This window comes from Oncorhynchus tshawytscha, linkage group LG06 (genome assembly GCF_018296145.1).
Source record: "Oncorhynchus tshawytscha isolate Ot180627B linkage group LG06, Otsh_v2.0, whole genome shotgun sequence".
Classification (NCBI taxonomy): domain Eukaryota; kingdom Metazoa; phylum Chordata; class Actinopteri; order Salmoniformes; family Salmonidae; genus Oncorhynchus; species Oncorhynchus tshawytscha.
The window spans coordinates 48,116,560-48,135,448 of record NC_056434.1 but is presented as its reverse complement, the minus strand read 5'-3'; the positions used below and the strand labels follow the sequence as shown (position 1 = coordinate 48,135,448).

The window sequence follows — 18,889 nt, the reverse complement described above, 5'->3', positions numbered from 1 at the left end:
TCTGTTTTGATGGGATGGAGTTTTAGCCTGGGGACATCACCAGGTGGTAAATTAGTTAATTGACCAATAAGATAGAGAGTTCCAAACATCTCCCAATAACAGATCGTTTTCAGTTTTCCCCTCCCCACTCAGACCACTCCCAGACAGTCCTGTCAAAATTCTTGCTTTCAAAATTGCTCTTTGCTAAGAAGCTACGTTTGTTTATTTTTGACCATTTTAACTGACAACAATCACAGTACTTCAGTGTTACCCAGAAATGATTTGATATTGAGATAAAAACTGCTGCGTTGGACCTCCAAAAATATATAGGTCCATTATCTTTTCTACATACTTTATATTTGGTTTTAGCCGTTTAAGTTTACACTGAAAGAGTTTCTCCCGAAATTCTACACTGTATGGACTTACGCAACCTGAAGAAACGCTTAGGCAGCCTGCCAAAGTACAACACCCCACAGTGCCTTTCTACATTATTACATTGCTTTATTAATAACTGAGGTATGTGTGGCATCTCCGGGAGACAGGGGTGTTTTTAAAATGATTAATAAATGGTTGAACTCTGTGTTTTACTGAGCTGGCCTGGCCTCTGTCTTCCCCAGGTGGTGGTCTCCCGTTCCAAACGCAGCACGCCCCACGTGGACTTCCGCCTGGATGACTCGCGCCCCGTGTCCCCCGAGGTGGCTCTCCTGTCTCCCCAGCGCCACGACGGCTCCCCCCAGCGCAGCCAGGACGGCTCACTCTTGTTGGTGACAGGAAATAAGGTGGGTAGTCAGTAGACACAGGAGAGGGAGTATCAAAAGACAACACACACACACTCAAAGACACACACACACACACACACGCACACTGTATCGACACACACACACTTTATATTCATAACAGACATTCTTTACATTGCTGGTTTGATGGAAACAACAGCCCCCTGGTACTAAGCCACAGTTTTCAACATTGACCAGAGCCAACAGATTGTTGGAATCAATGTCCTACAACAGTTCTGTCAATGTTTGTTCGTAGAAACGGACCAAGGCGCAGCGTACGTTGAGTTCCACATATTTATTAAAGAAGTGGAACTTAGCAAAGACAAAAACAATGTAAACAATAAACTAACAACGAACCGCGACTACAGAGAATGCTAACGTGCAATAACTCAAAAACAATATCCCGTAAACACAGGTGAGAAAAACAGCTACTTAAATATGATCCCCAATTAGAGACAACGATTACCAGATGCCTCTAATTGGGAATCATACACAAACACCAACATAGAAAAACGAACCTAGAACCCCACATAGAAATAATAACCCCCCCCCCAGTCACGCCCTGACCCACTCTACCATAGAAAATAAGTACTCTTTATGGTCAGGACGTGACAAGTTCAGCCAACAGTTGAAAATAAATGTTTTCCCCGTATGCCCACATTGATCAGAGAAATTAAAAAATTGATTTAATTTAGTTTTTTTTCATCACTGGCCTGAGTACAATACCTCATAATATGAAAGTGGAATTCTCTCTTTTTAAAAAAAGTTTTTACAAATTAATTTTAAAAATGAAAAGCTGAAATGTCTTGAATTAGTACGTATCAACCGCTTTGTTATCACAAGCCTAAATATGTTCAGGAGTAAAACATTGCTTAACAAGTCACTTAATAAGTAGCATGGACATCCGCCTATGTCGGGCCTTCCACATCTGCAGTTTTTGTTAGACCTTGAAATTCCGAAAATATTTATTCTTATGAAAATGTCTGTAGCTTCCTTATGGTTAAGCCTAGAAACGAGTATGACCCTACTGTGGAAAGGGTAGACTCTCACGAACACGATGTTCTCTGTTTTGGATGTAGTTTTGTGCCACCAAAAATAAGAGGTTAAATATTTGTCAAATAAAATGTATATTTCCTGAGCTCGTAGATATAAGACAGACACTTCATAACCTTATTCTCTATTGTTTATTTTTTTAAACTATTTTATGAATGTGTTATTCAATGTGTTTCTATGGGCTATAGTTGTAAAGGCCAAATAAAAATAATATTAATTGATACCTAAAGGGGTCCTAAAATTCTAAATCAAATAGCTAAATGATCCATGGTAAGACCATCTTAAAACAATTCCATATGTTAGCCTAGTAGATATAAATGATGTACAATCCAGGTATGCAATGCTCTTAGAGACATCCAGAAAGACTCACAGCTGTAATCGCTAACAAAGGTGATTCTAACATGTATTGATTTGCAAAAAACATGTTTTCACTTTGTCATTGTGGTATAGTGTGTAGATAGATGAGAAAAAAATATTTAATCAATGTTGAATTCAGGCTGTAACACAACAAAATGTGGAATAAGTCAAGGGTATGAATACTTCCTGTACAGTATGATGTTTTTACAATGAAGTAATGCATAACTATATAATATTATAATAGTAATGAAATATGGTATTTTAGCTTAGCAGATGCATTTATCCAAAGTGTCATATAGTTATGTGATCAATGCAGGAATTAAACCCACAGCATTCTTATGTACAAAACAAACTTGTTTTTGTTTAGTCTGTATTCTGATTGGCTGTTGTGTGTACGCCCAGATCACCAAGGTCCCTCTGATTGGTCCTGGCTGTGAGCAACAGTGGATGTGTAGTTCCTGCCTGCTGGCGCCAGGTTTTATGGGATGTGGCTGGTGTGACGGCCGCTGCACCAGGGCAGCCCAGTGTCACCCAGCGTCCCTCTGGACCCAGGAGTCCTGCCCTCCCGTCATCACCACGGTAACTAGCCAGTTCAAGTTTTTAAAAAGCTTTGTTGTCCACAAGCACAACATTTCACAACACCCCCTATGTCACTCCCTCTGACCAAAACACTGGGACTATTGTTGTTGTTTTGATCTTTTTTGCAATACTCCATACTGAGAGTGTCTACATAAACAAAGACAAGCTGCTAGTGACTAGTGTCATCTGAGGCCATACAGGTAACTGCCAAAATAAAGGAAACACCAACATAAAGTGTCTTAATAGGACGTTGGGCCACCACGAGCCAGAACAGCTTCAATGCACATTGGCACAGACTCTACAAGTGTCTGGAACTCTATTGGAGGGATGCAACACCATTCTTCCACAATAAATTACATAATTTGGTGTTTTGTTGATGGTAGTAGAAAACGCTGTCTGAGGCGCCGCTTCAGAATCTTTAAGTGTTCAATTTGGTTGAGATCTGGTGACTGAGACAGCCTTGGCATATGGTTTACATCGTTTTCATGCTAATCAAACCATTCAGTGACCCTGTGCATTGTCATCCTATGGGGGCATAGCCATGGTAGCCAAAAGAATGTCCAAAATAATGGCCTACGCAGCGTTTTTAGACATGACCCTAAGCATTATCGGATGTTACTTGCTTAACTAACTCAGGAACCACACCTGAGTGGAAGCACCTACTTTCAATATACTTTGTATCCCTCATTTACTCCATTTTTAAAAATTATTTTGGCAGTTACCTGTAGCTAATTTTGCAGTATACTATATGCCATATACCCCTTTGGCAAGTATGGAAACAAAGCTCCCACCAGTAACCTGGACACACTACACAGTGACACAGTGGGATTTAGCTGTGAACAAGCTAGTCATGTTTTTACTGGAGAGCTTGTAAGCGACTCCTCCATTGTTGTCTAAAGGTTGTCTAAGGATAGTTAAAAGGTTGTCTGTCTGGTCGCTTGTCATTTCCAGTGTGTGGTTTCTACACTTGTTTTTGGATACTAGTTGTCTCTGCTAAAACCAACACCTGGAACTAGAAGTACAGGGTTTTTGCTTCCTTTGTTATCTGATTGTTTGGAGGTTGTTTGAAGGTTGTCTTTGGGTTGTTATTGTGTGTTTGTGTAGATCTCCCCAGCCAACGGCCCCCTGGGAGGGAGCACCAAGGTGACGGTGTGTGGGAGGAACTTTGGCTTCAACAAGACGGAGAGGTTTGACCACACACTCATCAGCCTGGACGTGGCCGGAGCACCCTGCAAACTACTGAAACGAGAGAGCAACAGCAACAGGTGAGGGAGGACGGACTGGGATTGGGGTGTGTGTGTAGGCGGGGGGTAGTAGTGCATGCATCCTTGTGGATGAGTCAGTGGGTGGGGGGTTGTGTTTGTGTGTGTACTGTTTAATCATGCGTTGGGATAAGGGTGAGGGTAAACAGTTGAATGAAGAATGTTAAGCAAACGGCGCCATAGAATGAGGACTCCAAGTGCCAGGGCGCATTCCCACATTGCATTGCATTCTGCTCATGACTTCACTAAGTGTTAAATTGGTGGGAGAATGGCTGCGTACAGAATTTCACTCTTTCCAATCCAAGAGGCCATGCCAGACAGCAGCGTTTAACTCAAAAGCCCAAGTTACCAAACATCCCCCCCTCTTATAGTCAACTCATTGTGTAGAAGATTGAACCCCCCAAAAGATGGCCTCTTTGTGCTTTTCTGCAGCGTAGTAAAGTCATCATCAAATTAGGTTAACTGCTTGCTTACCCCAACAAGAGTGAGCACACAATGTTTGTTGTTGGTGTTCTTGTGCCTCTCTTGCGGGATAAATCAAGTATTATTGAATTGTGTGTGTGTGTGTGTGTGTGTGTACACGTCTCTGTGTGTGTAGGTTGGTGTGTGTTCCGGCGTCTCCTGTGAACTCGTCTCTGGCTAGTAGTGTGGTGAAGGTCCACAGTGGCAAGGAGATGTCCCAAACACAGGGATTCACCTTTGTGGTAAGAACTGAATGCTGTCTCCACTCACAATCACAATATGAACACAGTAGACAGTAGTCATTAACCCTGGTCCTGGAGAGCTAAAAATGCAGGCATTGGTTCTCTCTCTAGCTCTCCACGACTACAGTTGGTGCCCACTGTCATAGACACTGTAGGTACAGCATGTCAGATGGATGGACAGATTGATTACTTACAGTAACTGACTGATTTGCATATGAACTGTAATTGTGGTTGTTGTTGGGTTTGAAGTGGCTTCGACTCCCCTCCTGTCTCGCTCATACAGAACCCAGTAATCAGGGAGATCTTCCCTGCATTCGGTCCTAAGTCAGGAGGCACCGTGCTCACCATCAGAGGCTCTTTCTTAGACAGTGGCAACACCAGACAGGTCACTGTGGGGAACGCAACCTGTGAGATCCTGAGGTGAGTGCATAATGTTTCTGCTTCGGGTAAAAATGCTTGCGTGTGTACATGCGGACGATATACACTGTATTTAACGGGTTTGGGTTATTCTCCAAATGTGAGGAACTGTGTTGTGTGTGTGTACTCTCACTAATATGCCGACATGTATTTTGTCTCTTTCTCCAGTGTGTCAGTTACCATGCTGATGTGCAGGACCCCTCCCCAGTCGGCCCAGTCCCTCCAGGCGGTGTATGTGAGGGTGGACTCTGTGGTCCGAGAGGCCCCTGTACTCTTCGCCTACAATGAAGACCCTCTCATCTCCAGCATCCAGCCCACACGGTCCTTCATCAGGTAATTGATGTTAGTTTGCTAGTTCGTCCGTTGGTAAGGAGGGAGGCAGGCCGTAGAGCAACAGCAGGAGTAATACGGCGGGGTCGACAGAGGCAGCCGGGGAAAGAGATATAGCTATTATTATCCATAGGAAGAGGTTCCATAGGATACAGGTGTCAGAGAAGGAATGAGAGATCGTAGGGGGGAGTTTATGAAAACAGAGAAGTCACAGAGAGAGGGAACGAGTAGCAGTGTGTGGTATATAGAGGAGAAGAGAAAGTGAGAGAGACGGTCATAAAGGATAAGTGGGTGAAGAGGGACACATGAAATAAAAATCTATTTGTCTGCTGGTGGGCAAGGAGACCCCCAGCTCCGCTAAAACCATTGACAACTATGTGGCGTTTTCCAGGGATTGTTAAATAAAGGTTCTAACTATTTGGTTGGAATATCATCACCTCCTCTTGAAGAGCAGAGTCAGAACTACACATTTCCGGTTATTCCACATCAATCATCAGTGTTGTACAGCAAGCAACTGCAGGCTTTTTATGATCAGAGAACATTAATTGAGCATGTATTTTCAGATAGGTGAGGGTAGCCTATCGATTTGGAGTGTAGCTAGCTAAGCAAACAACACGTGTCATTTAGCTTGCTTCCTCAGAGATTCGACTTTTGGAAAGAGCAAGACATCGGCATTTCTTTAACTTAGTTACAGTGCCAGTCGGATTACTGTCTTCACCTCTATAGATGGCAAGCAAATCAAACAATATTTGGATACAGCCTTCTAGCTTTGTTAGCTGTTATTAGCAAGCTAGCCAATTTGACGTGGTCCGTCAATAAATGGAGCCTATCATGTCTGTCAGCAGCAAGCGTGATTAAACCCTCTTGAAAACAACGTTGAAAAGGGAACCGTGTTAGCTAACTTCGCTAGGAAGGCCTACGTTGTTTGGGGGAGAAAAGTACATTAGGTCTATTTACGTCTATGTTTAGCCAACCTTTACAGTTTATATCGTCAAATACGCCCTTCTGCTGCTCGACAGGCAGATCTCACAAAGGATGGGAAATGAACGTAAACCACTCATTGCCTACTTGTCACTTATACAGTAGTTCACTTTCATTTGACTGTATATCACTCAAATATCCAATTCATGGCGGGCAATATTACAGGATGACTTGATTTTTAATGATCATTGAAAGCATGCAGTTACTTGCTGTATGATGATAGAGCTAAATGTGTGCAATTGTTCTGCATGGAATAACAATGCATTTGTAATTATGACTATGTTCTTCAAGAGGTGATGATTTTTGCAGGACAGTTAACATTTATTGAACGATCCCTTGAAAACGGCACGTAAATGGTTTTAGATGTTTTCAGCAGGCAAATCTAACACTCTGCGCCTTATTGTGACGTTTTATTGATAACGGCCTATGGGCACGCTAGTGACTAATCACTAACAGCCATTTTCTCCATGGAGATCACACTGTGTCTTTATTCCTGGCTACTCTCTCTGCGTCCCCAATAGCGGAGGCAGCACTGTGGTGGCCCAGGGCTTCTACCTTCACTCGGCTTCCCCGCCTCAGATGGTGCTCATCCCCACAGCCCAGGACGGCAAGGTCTTCACTGTGGTGAGTGTCTTAACCTCTACTGAACTAGGATTGAGGTTTAGCAAGACCTCTTTCCCGTTGAGTGTCTGTCCGTCTGTTGAGGCGACCGACCCGGACGTCTTCCAGCCTGTGCAAAAAACAAAATACCTTCCAGGCCCCCCTTCAAACAAACCGCATGGCTGTTATTGTCATTAAGCCCCCATGAAAAGAGGAGAAAAGAGGTGAAATATTAGGGGAACAGTGCTAGATAGATTTGTACGAATGGATGGAGGGGAAATGGAAAGTCTACGCTCCATATGAGATAGCGTCATCACCTCTGAGTCACACAGTAATGTTACAGTAGCTGACTTGGTTTATTATCTGGCTTCAATCTGCTCAATCTGGGTTGATTATCTTTCCCCCCCGCCGCATCCCAAATAGCACCATCATCCCTATATAGTGCACTACTTTTGACCAAAACCCTACGGGACACAACCATGGTTTATTATGCACTACAAAGGGAATAGGGTGCCCTTTGGGACACAGCTGTGGGCCTCGAGCTCTTCAATCTGTGTTGATTCTCCTTATTCTAAGAACGCTGCGGTGCGGATACACATGTATTCAGCCACTATCAAGGTTACCTCAGTTACCACAGCACGAGAGAAGCCCTGACCTGACTCTCTGTGTGTTCCACTTTTATAAGGAACCCTGATAACTAGATAGAAATGTAGGTTTCATTGCAGTTGTTTTTAACGTTACCCTCTGTCTTGAAACAAACTGGTACACCTTAGTGTTGGGGGTTGGTGGTTGGCTGACTTGGAGTTGGCCCACATTGTGACATGTTGTTCCCAAATCAAATCAAACGTTATTGGTCCAATACACATGGTTAGCAGATGTTATTGGTCCAATACACATGGTTAGCAGATGTTATTGGGCCAATACACATGGTTAGCAGATGTTATTGGTCCAATACACATGGTTAGCAGATGTTATTGGCCCAATACACATGGTTAGCAGATGTTATTGGGCCAATACACATGGTTAGCAGATGTTATTGGGCCAATACACATGGTTAGCAAATGTTATTGGGCCAATACACATGGTTAGCAGATGTTATTGGTCCAATACACATGGTTAGCAGATGTTATTGGTCCAATCATGGTTAGCAGATGTTATTGGGCCAATACACATGGTTAGCAGATGTTATTGGTCACATACACATGGTTAGCAGATGTTATTGGTCCAATACACATGGTTAGCAGATGTTATTGGTCCAATACACATGGTTAGCAGATGTTATTGGTCAAATACACATGGTTAGCAGATGTTATTGGTCCAATACACATGGTTAGCAGATGTTATTGGTTAGCCATTGGGCCAATACATGGTTAGCAGATGTTATTGGTCCAATACACATGGTTAGCAGATGTTATTGGTCCAATACACATGGTTAGCAGATGTTATTGGGCCAATACACATGGTTAGCAGATGTTATTGGGCCAATACACATGGTTAGCAGATGTTATTGGTCCAATACACATGGTTAGCAGATGTTATTGGTCCAATACACATGGTTAGCAGATGTTATTGGGCCAATACACATGGTTAGCAGATGTTATTGGTCACATACACATGGTTAGCAGATGTTATTGGTCCAATACACATGGTTAGCAGATGTTATTGGTCCAATACACATGGTTAGCAGATGTTATTGGTCCAATACACATGGTTAGCAGATGTTATTGGTCACATACACATGGTTAGCAGATGTTATTGGTCCAATACACATGGTTAGCAGATGTTATTGGGCCAATACACATGGTTAGCAGATGTTATTGGTCACATACACATGGTTAGCAGATGTTATTGGTCACATACACATGGTTAGCAGATGTTATTGGTCACATACACATGGTTAGCAGATGTTATTGGTCCAATACACATGGTTAGCAGATGTCATTGGTCACATACACATGGTTAGCAGATGTTATTGGTCACATACACATGTTTAACAGATGTTATTGGTCACATACACATGGTTATCAGATGTCATTGGTCACATACACATGGTTAGCAGATGTTATTGGTCACATACACATGGTTAGCAGATGTTATTGGTCACATACACATGGTTAGCAGATGTTATTGGTCACATACACATGGTTAGCAGATGTTATTGGTCACATACACATGGTTAGCAGATGTCATTGGTCACATACACATGGTTAGCAGATGTCATTGGTCACATACACATGGTGCACAATTGAGGACATCCTGTCGGGCCATACCAGGCGGTGATACAGCCCGACAGGATGTCCTCAATTGTGCACCTGTAAAAATTAGTGAGGGTTTTGGTGACAAGTCAGGAAGTCCAGGACCCAGTTGCACAGGGTGGGGTCAAGACCGAGGGTCTCAAGCTTAATGATGAGTTTGGAGGGTACTATGGTGTTGAATACTGAGCTGTAGTCAATGAACAACATTCTTACATAGGTATTCCTCTTGTCCAGGTGGAATAGGGCAGTGTGATGGCGATTGCATGGACCTATTGGGGCTGTAAGCAAATTTAAGTGGGTCTAGGATAACAGGTAGGGTGGAGGTGATATGATCCTGGACTAGTCTCTCAAAGCACTTCATGATGACAGAAGTGAGTGCTACAGGGCGATAGTCATTTTGTTCAGTTACCTTAGCTTTCCTGGGAACAGGAACAATGGTGGCCATCTTGAAGCATGTGGGGACAGTAGACTGGAATAGGAATTGATTGAATATGTCTGTAAACACACCAGCCAGCTGGTCTGCGCATGCTCTGAGGACGCGGCTAGGGATGCCGTCTGGGCCGGCAGCCTTGCGAGGGTTAGCACGTTTAAATGTTTTACTCACGTCAGCCATGGAGAAGGAGAGCCCACAGTCTTTGGTAGCGGGCTGTGTCGGTGGCACTTTATTGTCCCCAAAGCATGCAAAAAAGTTGTTTAATTTGTCTGGGAGCAAGGCATCAATGTTCGCGATGGGGCTGGTTTTCTTTTTGTAATCTGTGATTGTCTGTAGACCCTGCCACATACGTCTCGTGTTTGAGCCGTTGATTTGCGATTCCACTTTGTCTCTACACTGATACTTTGCTTGTTTGATTGCCTTATGGAGGGAATAACTACACTGTTTGTATTTGGTCATGTTTCCAGTTGCCTTGCCATGATTAAATGCGGTGGTACGTTCTTTCAGTTTTGCGTGAATGCTGCCATCAATCCACGGTTTCTGTTTAGGGAAGGTTTTAATAGTCACAGTAGGTACAACATCTCCTATACACTTCCTTATAAACTTGCTCACTGCGTATATGTCAATGTTATTGTCTGAGGCTACCCGGAACATATCCCAGTCCACTTGATCGAAGCAATCTTAAAGCGTGGAATCTGATTGGTCAGACCAGCGTTGGATAGCCCTAAGCACCGGCGCTTCCTGTTTTAGTTTCTGCCTACAGGAGGGGAGCAACAAGATGGAGTCATGGTCAGATTTGCCAACAGGAGGGTGGGGGGAGGGCCTTGTATGCATCGTGGAAGTTAGAGTAGCAGTGGTCAAGTGTGTTACTCGCTCGTGTACTGCAATCGATATGCTGATAGAATTGAGGTAGCCTTGTTCTCAGATTAGCTTAGTTAAAATCCCTAGCTACAATAAATGCAGCCGCAGGATATATGGTTTCCAGTGTGCATAAAGATTTGATGGCCGTCTTGGTATCCGCTTGGGGGATACACACGGCTGTGACAATAACCGAGGAGAGTTCACCTTGGGAGATAATACGGTCGGCATTTGATTGTGAGGAATTCTAGGTCAGGTGAACAAAAGGACTTGAGTTCTTGTATGTTGTTACAATTACACCATGAATCGTTAATCATGAAACATACACACCCTCCCATCTTCTTAACAGAGACATGTTTGTTCCTGTCTGCGCGATGCACTGAAAATCCCGTTGGTTGTACGGATTCCGACAGCATGTTCCCAGCTAGCCATGTCTCTGTGAAACAGAGTATGTTACACTCTCCCGGATATCTCTTTGGAAAGCAACTCTGGCCCTAATTTTGTTGACTTTGTTAGCTAGGGACTGGACATTAGCAAGTAATATACTCAGAAGCGGTGGGTGGTGTGCGAGCATCCGAAGCCTAGAAGACCGCTCTGGCGCCCTCTCCTCCGACGGCGTTGTTTTGGGTCGGCCTCTGGAATCAGTTCAAATGCCCTGGGAGGTGCAGACAAAGGATCTGCTTTGGGAAAGTCGTATTCCTAGTCGTAGTGCTGGTTGTGCTGGTAAGTTGACGTCTCTCTGATATCCAATAGTTCTTCCTGGCTGTATGTAAGAACACTTAAGGTTTTCTGGGCTAACAATGTAAGAAATAATACATTAAATAAACAAAATACTGCACAGTTTCCTAAGGACTTGAAGCGAAGCTTCCATCTTTATCGGCGCCATCTCTATGAACCACAACAAATTCGTTTTACACACAAGTGGCCTCTGATGTTATGTGGACAGGTAGTGCTTTGTTATGGTGTTATCGTTCAACCTTGATAGCAAGGCACACAGGTTTAGTCATGACTCCCTTAGGAGAAACGCACACTCAAGCAAAACACACACATACACTGCTCTAACACTTTATCTCAAATCTCAACCAAACAAAATCCCTCTCTATCCCTCTCAACCCCCTCTACACCAGACCACTGTATCTGTATCAGCTAAGCTACAACCAACCCCCATCCCCTGACATCAAGCGCACGCACGCACACACACACACACACACACCAGCTCGCCTTTCAGTTTCCCTTTCACTGACCCCCTCCTGGTGTGACCTGTGATGAGGTTGGTGCTCTACAGAGCCTCAGGGAAGGCTAGGGTCAGAAGAGACAACAGGAGAGGAGGGAGGGAGGGATGAGGAAGGAAAAAGGACACAGGTAGAAGGTGTCCTCATAATATGCCTCAGTATCAATTCAACTACCAATAACATTGTTGTTGTACATTCATGATTTGAAAGTTTCGATTTGGAGACTTTGAAAATGTTCCGTGGAATTTATTGTGCTTAGAATTTCAGCCCATTTTCTCAATAGACTTGAATAGAAATGGGATCAATCTTGGTACAACTATAGATCAAAAAAGCGTGGCTCAACGCATGCACTGAGTTTGTCCCTTTTCAAACAATCTTATTTCCTTTCCATTCCCAACCACTAATCTAATACCTAAACCCCCAGAGAAGACTGACTGGATGACAGTGCACCAGGCAAGACAAGACAGGGACGTGTACTGTGTTTAACAACGCGGGGTATAATTTCTAATGATTTAGTATAGGGGATAATGCTCTAGTCCCCTAATGCTCCAGCTGTTGCCTCTTAAATTCTTTACAGTAACCAGGATGAGATGAGGCCTTCTCTAGGAAGAGACGGTATGAGACACAGTATTATTTTGACCCACAAACACGGGGTCGCCGGAGAAGAGAGAGAGAGAGAGAGAGAGAGAGAGAGAGAGAGGGATCACTGTTTCCAAAGAGAACACCCCTGGATATATGAATGCCTGAGCAGTAATTTGAGCGGGCCTGTCATCATCCACCACCACAGCAGCTCTGTGTTTGTTCAGTAGAGAAAAGGGAAAGAAGAAAATAAAACTTTGATCCGTGTACAATTTCATCTCCTGACTTTGGGTAGCCTGTCTGCACAGACCCCTAGCTGACTGTCAGCCCGTAAAAATATAGTAGGACTGCGGTTGAAATAGGAGTCCGTAATATACTCTGCATATGCAGCATACTGTACACATACAGTACGCATGCTGACATGCTCACATGCACAGCCACACACTTGCAGGCACGTAGAGTACAAACACACACACTCGTGATCCTCTTTCCATAGATTTCATACCAACAAGGTCTAGAAGGGAAGAAAAACAACTCTTCCATGGACCAACAATGAGATTTGGGGCCTCGGCAACAGCACGAGAGAAAGGAGACAGAGAAGAAAGACAAAAAATGTCCAGCATCGACTTGATATCTGTTTCTCAGATCTGGAGTAAAGCCGAGGCTCAAGTAATCTCAGCTTTCCCACAAACATGAAAGGAATGTTTTTTTCTTCTTTCTTTTACGATCTGCAGGGAAAAGCTGGCATGGTCAGAAAGCCAAAGGAGCCGAGAAAAAAAAAGAAGGATGGAGCAATAGATCTGAGTTAGTGTGAATTTTCACATTACTACATCCAGGGCCCATTCACATCCAGGAAAAGGGGGCCAGGGAGCAGAGTGAGATTGCCAAGGGTTGGTGTGGAGAGGTTGATGGGGAAGTGGCGTTTGCGGTTGGACAGGGTTCGCTTTACTAGAGGATCCACTAGACTAGCCAGACACCAGTTGGTTGGTAAGGAATCATAAAGTTCCATGTCAACACAGCCCAGGTCTGCCTTTCCCATCCCCTGTGTTATAATGCACTATACGTGTATCATATCATTGTAAATACACTACGGCGTTGTGTGTGTGCGCCTCATAGAAAGTGTTACCGTTCCATTAACTGGCCAGACACATGTTGGAGGAATTCATACATGGGGGTGCTCCATGTCAACTGAAGACACGGTCTGGTCTGCCTTTCCCATCTCCTACCCTTTCAGCAGCATGGCCAAAGCTCAGCTTGAGGGGATGCCTGAGAGGGGCTTGTATGAGGCCTTCCGTTTCCACCTGGCTAGTTAAAGATATTTTTGTGACCCAATACGGCTACACTTGTCGGTGTTATCTTTCGATCTTAACTAACTATGTATGTACAACTTGAGTCCTTAGCTTCTGGGTAACACTTAGTATCTTATAAGATCGCTTTGTTTGGCATTGTTAGCCCTTGGTCAGGATACTGAACACGTTCCAGAGAGTTTACAATTGTACAATTTCACTATGGTTGCTGTCTCCATCTTGGGAGTACAGGGTTGCCAGTTCAATGATAATCAGAGCTAACTACCCACCTCTGCTGCTACAATATCAACTAACAAGTAATTGTATTCACAGTTGCTCCCCCCCAACCCACAGTCATTCAGATCAGTCTACCAACACAAGCGAGAGGAGACATTTATGAAACAATGAATCTTTGCCATATAATGAGTAGTGGTTGACTGAGGTTTCCCCTAATTCACAGGATATTTGTCTAAACTCTCCAGGGGACCATTTTACCTTCTAGACCCCTTTAGTTGCTCCCTGTCGAGGAGCACACACACACACACACACACACACACACACACACACACACACACACACACACACACACACACACACACACACACACTCGTCAGACTCAATTGTGATTGCTTGCTTTTGTTCGATCATCAAGTGCAGGTTGTGTGTGAGTGAACAGGGCCCGTGTGTGTATGTGTGTGCCTGTGTGTGCGTGACTGCATGCATACGTGCATTCGTGTGTGTGTGCATGCTAGCGTGTGTGTGTGTGTAAACAAGGCCTGCAGTGTGTGTGTGTGTGTGTGTGTGTGTGTGTGTCTGTGTGTGTGTCTGTGTGTGTCTGTGTGTGTGTCTGTGTGTAAACGAGGGCCTGCAGGGCCAGAGGGTGTGTGTGTTTGCACTCCATCTGCGTTATTGCTCAACACTGACTAGAGTTTGGAAGTCTGTCCAGGGGAACTGAACTGGTAACAGGAAGCTTCTGTAACACTTAAAACCAGCCCTGCTATTCCACCCATGGCTACTCTGATTAGCAACAATGATGCTCATGGGAATTGGAGTTCAATCACTAACGAGTCATTGAAAGGTTTATTAAAACACTTCCATGTTCCGGAAAAGTTGAGCGTGGAGCAAAATAGTCTGGCCACTGTGCGTCTGCCTCTGCTCCTGCTTGCCCTTCGGGGTCAAGACCAGGTTACTGTAAATGCACGTTGTGACAACTGTACGATGTATTCCATATGTACCCTGGTACATACAACTAATAACACTTGAAACTGCCGATGTAAAATGGGCTTTATGAATACATTTGATTGATTGATTGATATGTATTCCACTCCTGCCGTGATATGTAAAAACATGCCACCTAATGAAATGTTTTAGCAGAAAGGACATGTGACTGTGGTGCAGAAAGGCCACTAGAAACATGTGTTTGGGGTCATTTTTGGGGCCATGGGTACTTTGGGCTTGATGTCTGTCTGTGTAGGATGTCTTTACTCAAGGACGTGTTTGCTTTAGTGGCCAACTAGATACATATACAATATCAATGGCCCCTAACCACACGACAGACATTTACACTTGGCTGTCAACTCTGGGCAGAGTTAAACTGTTTTTTTTGTCCATGCCACAGCTGTGTGTGCACCAGGAGGCTTCGAAGTGTCTGCTGCCGGTGCACTTTCAGGAGGCCTTTGTTGAAAACGCACAAAAAGTTCCATAAGGAACACCAGATTGCTATATATATAGGAAGCATGGGGACTGACTGACAAAAACTCCCTGCAACTCCATTATCACATCAAGAAACACTTCTAGAACTCGTCCGCACCACTTCCCAAATCTCCAGTTAGACGTGAAGAGACGGAAATGACAACCATACCAGACATCTGGACCAGTTTTTCTCCACGCTAGTTGTGCTAGAGGACCGAAGTGCCATGTCGATGCCGAGAGGGGAAAGAGGAGAGGACAGAAGAGATGCCGGAGGATACAAGGACGACAGGTAGGCAAGTGGTTAGAGTGTTGGGCCAGTAATCAAAAGGTTGCTGGATTGAATCCCCGAGCTGACAAGGTAAAAATCTGTCGTTCTGCCCCTGAACAAGGCAGTTAACCCACTGTTCCAAGGGTTGGCCGTCATTGTAAATAAGAATTTGTTCTTAATTGACTTGCCTTGTTAAATGTAAAAACAATTAAAATACCTGAACTAACTTCCACCACTTTAGCTCTTAGACTGTGTCCCAAATGGCACCCTATTCCCTATGTAACCGGTGTGAAATGGTAAGCCGGGTGCACACTAATAGCGCTTTGATTGATGACTTCACTTGCTCTGAGACCTTGAAGTAGTTGTTTCCGTGGCTTTTGTGGAGCGATAGGTGACAGTGCTTTGAGGGTGACTGTTGTCAATGTGTGCAGGGGGTCCCTGGTTCGAGCCCAGGTAGGGTTGAGGAGAGGAACGGAAGCTATACTGTTACATTGATGCTGTTGACCCAGATCACTGGTTGCTGCAGAAAAGGAGGAGGTCAAAAGGGGGGTGAGTGTAACCGGTGTGAAATGGCTAGCTAGTTAGCGGGGTGTGTGCTAATAGTGTTTGGTGACGTCACTTGCTTTGAGACCTTGGAGTAGTTGTTTCCCTTGCTCTGCAAGGGCCGTGGCTTTTGTGGAGCGATGGGTAACGGTGCTTCGAGGGTGACTGTTGTCAATGTGTGCAGAGGGTCCCTGGTTCGAGCCCAGGTAGGGGCGAGGAGAGGGACGGAAAGCAGAACTGTTACACCTATATAGTGCACTATGGGCCCTGGTCAAATGTAGTGCACTACAGTAGATAGGGAATAGGGTGTCATTTGGGACTTTGCCTTTATTCTTCTGTTCTGGATAAGGGCCCTTGTTTCACTCCTACTAGAACGCGGGCCCTTCTTTTCTCTCTGTTTACCATTATGTCAGACTAGAAAAGATGGAGGATGCATTAGCAGAGAAGTGATTGAGTGTGTGAATGTATCTAAGTTTGTTTTTAGGGTAGTGGTACCCTTACAAAATAACATGTGAAAAGAAACACATCTGGTTTTCGGACCTGTTTATTTTTAACATGTTTATTTTTAATCTTCGTCTGGTCTCCCATCCCATCCCTGCTTAGCTTCAGAGGCTTCAGAGGCAAACTAGCAGTGGGATGCAGGGTGCTACAGTATGTTGCTTGAATAAATGTTCCAAAAAGGCAGCGAAAGCAAAGGCCAGGCGAACATAACCGAAGATAGGGAAAATTGCAGGAAAGAGGGAGGCATTTTATTCATCAGAAATGTTTCACTTAAAAATAAAAATAAAAACATTTTGAAATTATTTCCTTGCAATATTTGGTTTTGCTATCAATACTTTTGGGTTTATGTTTTGCTTTCAATATCATTATTAGTCTTTTTATTTGCAATACTAACAATTTTGTTCTCCACGTCAGATGTTTTTCTTGATAATTATGGCACAAAAGTACCTCACTCACTAGAGGATTACAACACATAATAAAACACTATTACTCTCTTACACCATTATTCCCTGCCAACGTTTCAGTAAAGAGCTGAGGGATGGGGATGGGGCTGGAGAAATGCAACCCCTCTCAAATCTATAGACAACACTGGATGCAAGGACTGACCATCCATGATATCAAAATGATAGTTTTAATCATGTGTTTAGTGGTTGTTCCTATTTACTTTTTTTACAAACATTGGGGTAAAACAAGATTATATTTGGGGTTCTGATGGGGTACGACAGTTGAATGAAGCTCATGAGACATTTATACATTACATTCTTCAATAATAAACACATATCATTCATTTACAAGTCCAAAAATGGATGTAGCAACTAAGGATTGCACCTTTTTAACAGGCAGTGGCCTTCATACAGCAGAACTACAGTATGTCGCCCTTTGAACGTAATCCATTAACATTATTTCAACCACACATTTGAATCTGAAATTCCACATGTGAAAGTAAAATGTTTTACAGTTAAACTGCTAATTTCATTTTCACATGATTGTTTTTCACATGCAATTCGACATGTTTAAATGAGATTTTCACATGTGGAGTTTTCTTAAATGTGAAACGGCAAATGTGATTTTCACAAGTTTTCAACACGTGTGAAACTGCAAATTGCACATGTGACAATGCAATTCACATGTGAGGTGAAAACATGTTATTCTCCTCACATGTGAAAAGGTGGTGTGAACGCAAAATGTATACATGTGAAAATTATAGAAAATTCACACGTGTGAAATGTAAGCTCAACATGTGAAAGGAACGTGCCATGAAATCCAATATTGTATAACAAACAAATGGAGAAATTACAGAGGGAAAAGTTACAGGTGTTGCATCTGACCCTGCCTTCACAGACTGGTTGAACTATCATGAGTAGGCTGGACAAAAATGTAATCTCTCAGTATGGAATAGTGTAAAACTGTTACTCTACCACCCTTTGTACCCCACTGGGTTGGATACAGTGCCTTGCGAAAGTATTCATCCCCCTTGGCATTTTTCCTATTTTGTTGCATTACAACCTGTAATTTAAATAGATTTTTATTTGGATTTCACATAATGGACATACACAAAATAGTCCAAATTGGTGAAGTGAAATGCAAAAAATATCTTGTTTCAAAAAATTCAAACAAATATAAAAAAAAGAAAAGTGGCGCATGCCAAATGCTTACAATATGTATTCACCCCCTTTTCTATGAAGCCCCTAAATAAGATCTGGTGCAACTATTTACCTTCAAAAGTCACATAATTAGTTAAATTAAGTCCACCTGTGTGCCATCTAAGTGTCACATAAACTGTCACATGATCTCAGTATATATACACATGTTCTGAAAGGCCCCAGAGTCTGCAACACCACTAGGCGAAGGGGCACCACCAAGCAAGCAGCGCCATGAAGACCAAGGAGCTCTCCAAACAGGTCAGGGACAAAGTTGTGGAGAAGTGCAGATCAGGGTTGGGTTATAAAAAAATATACGAAACTTTGAACATCCCACGGAGCACCATTACATCCATTATTAAAAAATGGAAAGAATATGGCACCACAATAAACCTGCCAAGAGAGGGCCACCCACCAAAACTCACGGACCAGGCAAGGAGGGCGTTAATAAGAGAGTCAACAAAGAGACCAAAGATAACCCTGAAGGAGCTGCAAACCTCCACAGCGGAGATTGGAGTATCTGTCCATAGGACCACTTTAAGCCCTACACTCCACAGAGCTGGG

General features: G+C 43.5%; 1 protein-coding gene across 1 annotated transcript in view; it reads left to right on the top strand.

Moving 5' to 3' along the window:
* Positions 1-18,889, top strand: part of LOC112252650 (hepatocyte growth factor receptor) — a 72,711-nt gene that overhangs the window by 29,240 nt on the left and 24,582 nt on the right. The window contains exons 4-10 of the mRNA XM_042322762.1: positions 597-758; positions 2,568-2,744; positions 3,849-4,009; positions 4,605-4,710; positions 4,994-5,130; positions 5,296-5,460; positions 6,960-7,062. Coding sequence (XP_042178696.1) covers positions 597-758; positions 2,568-2,744; positions 3,849-4,009; positions 4,605-4,710; positions 4,994-5,130; positions 5,296-5,460; positions 6,960-7,062 — 1,011 coding nt within the window. The remainder of the gene's footprint in view (positions 1-596; positions 759-2,567; positions 2,745-3,848; positions 4,010-4,604; positions 4,711-4,993; positions 5,131-5,295; positions 5,461-6,959; positions 7,063-18,889) is intronic.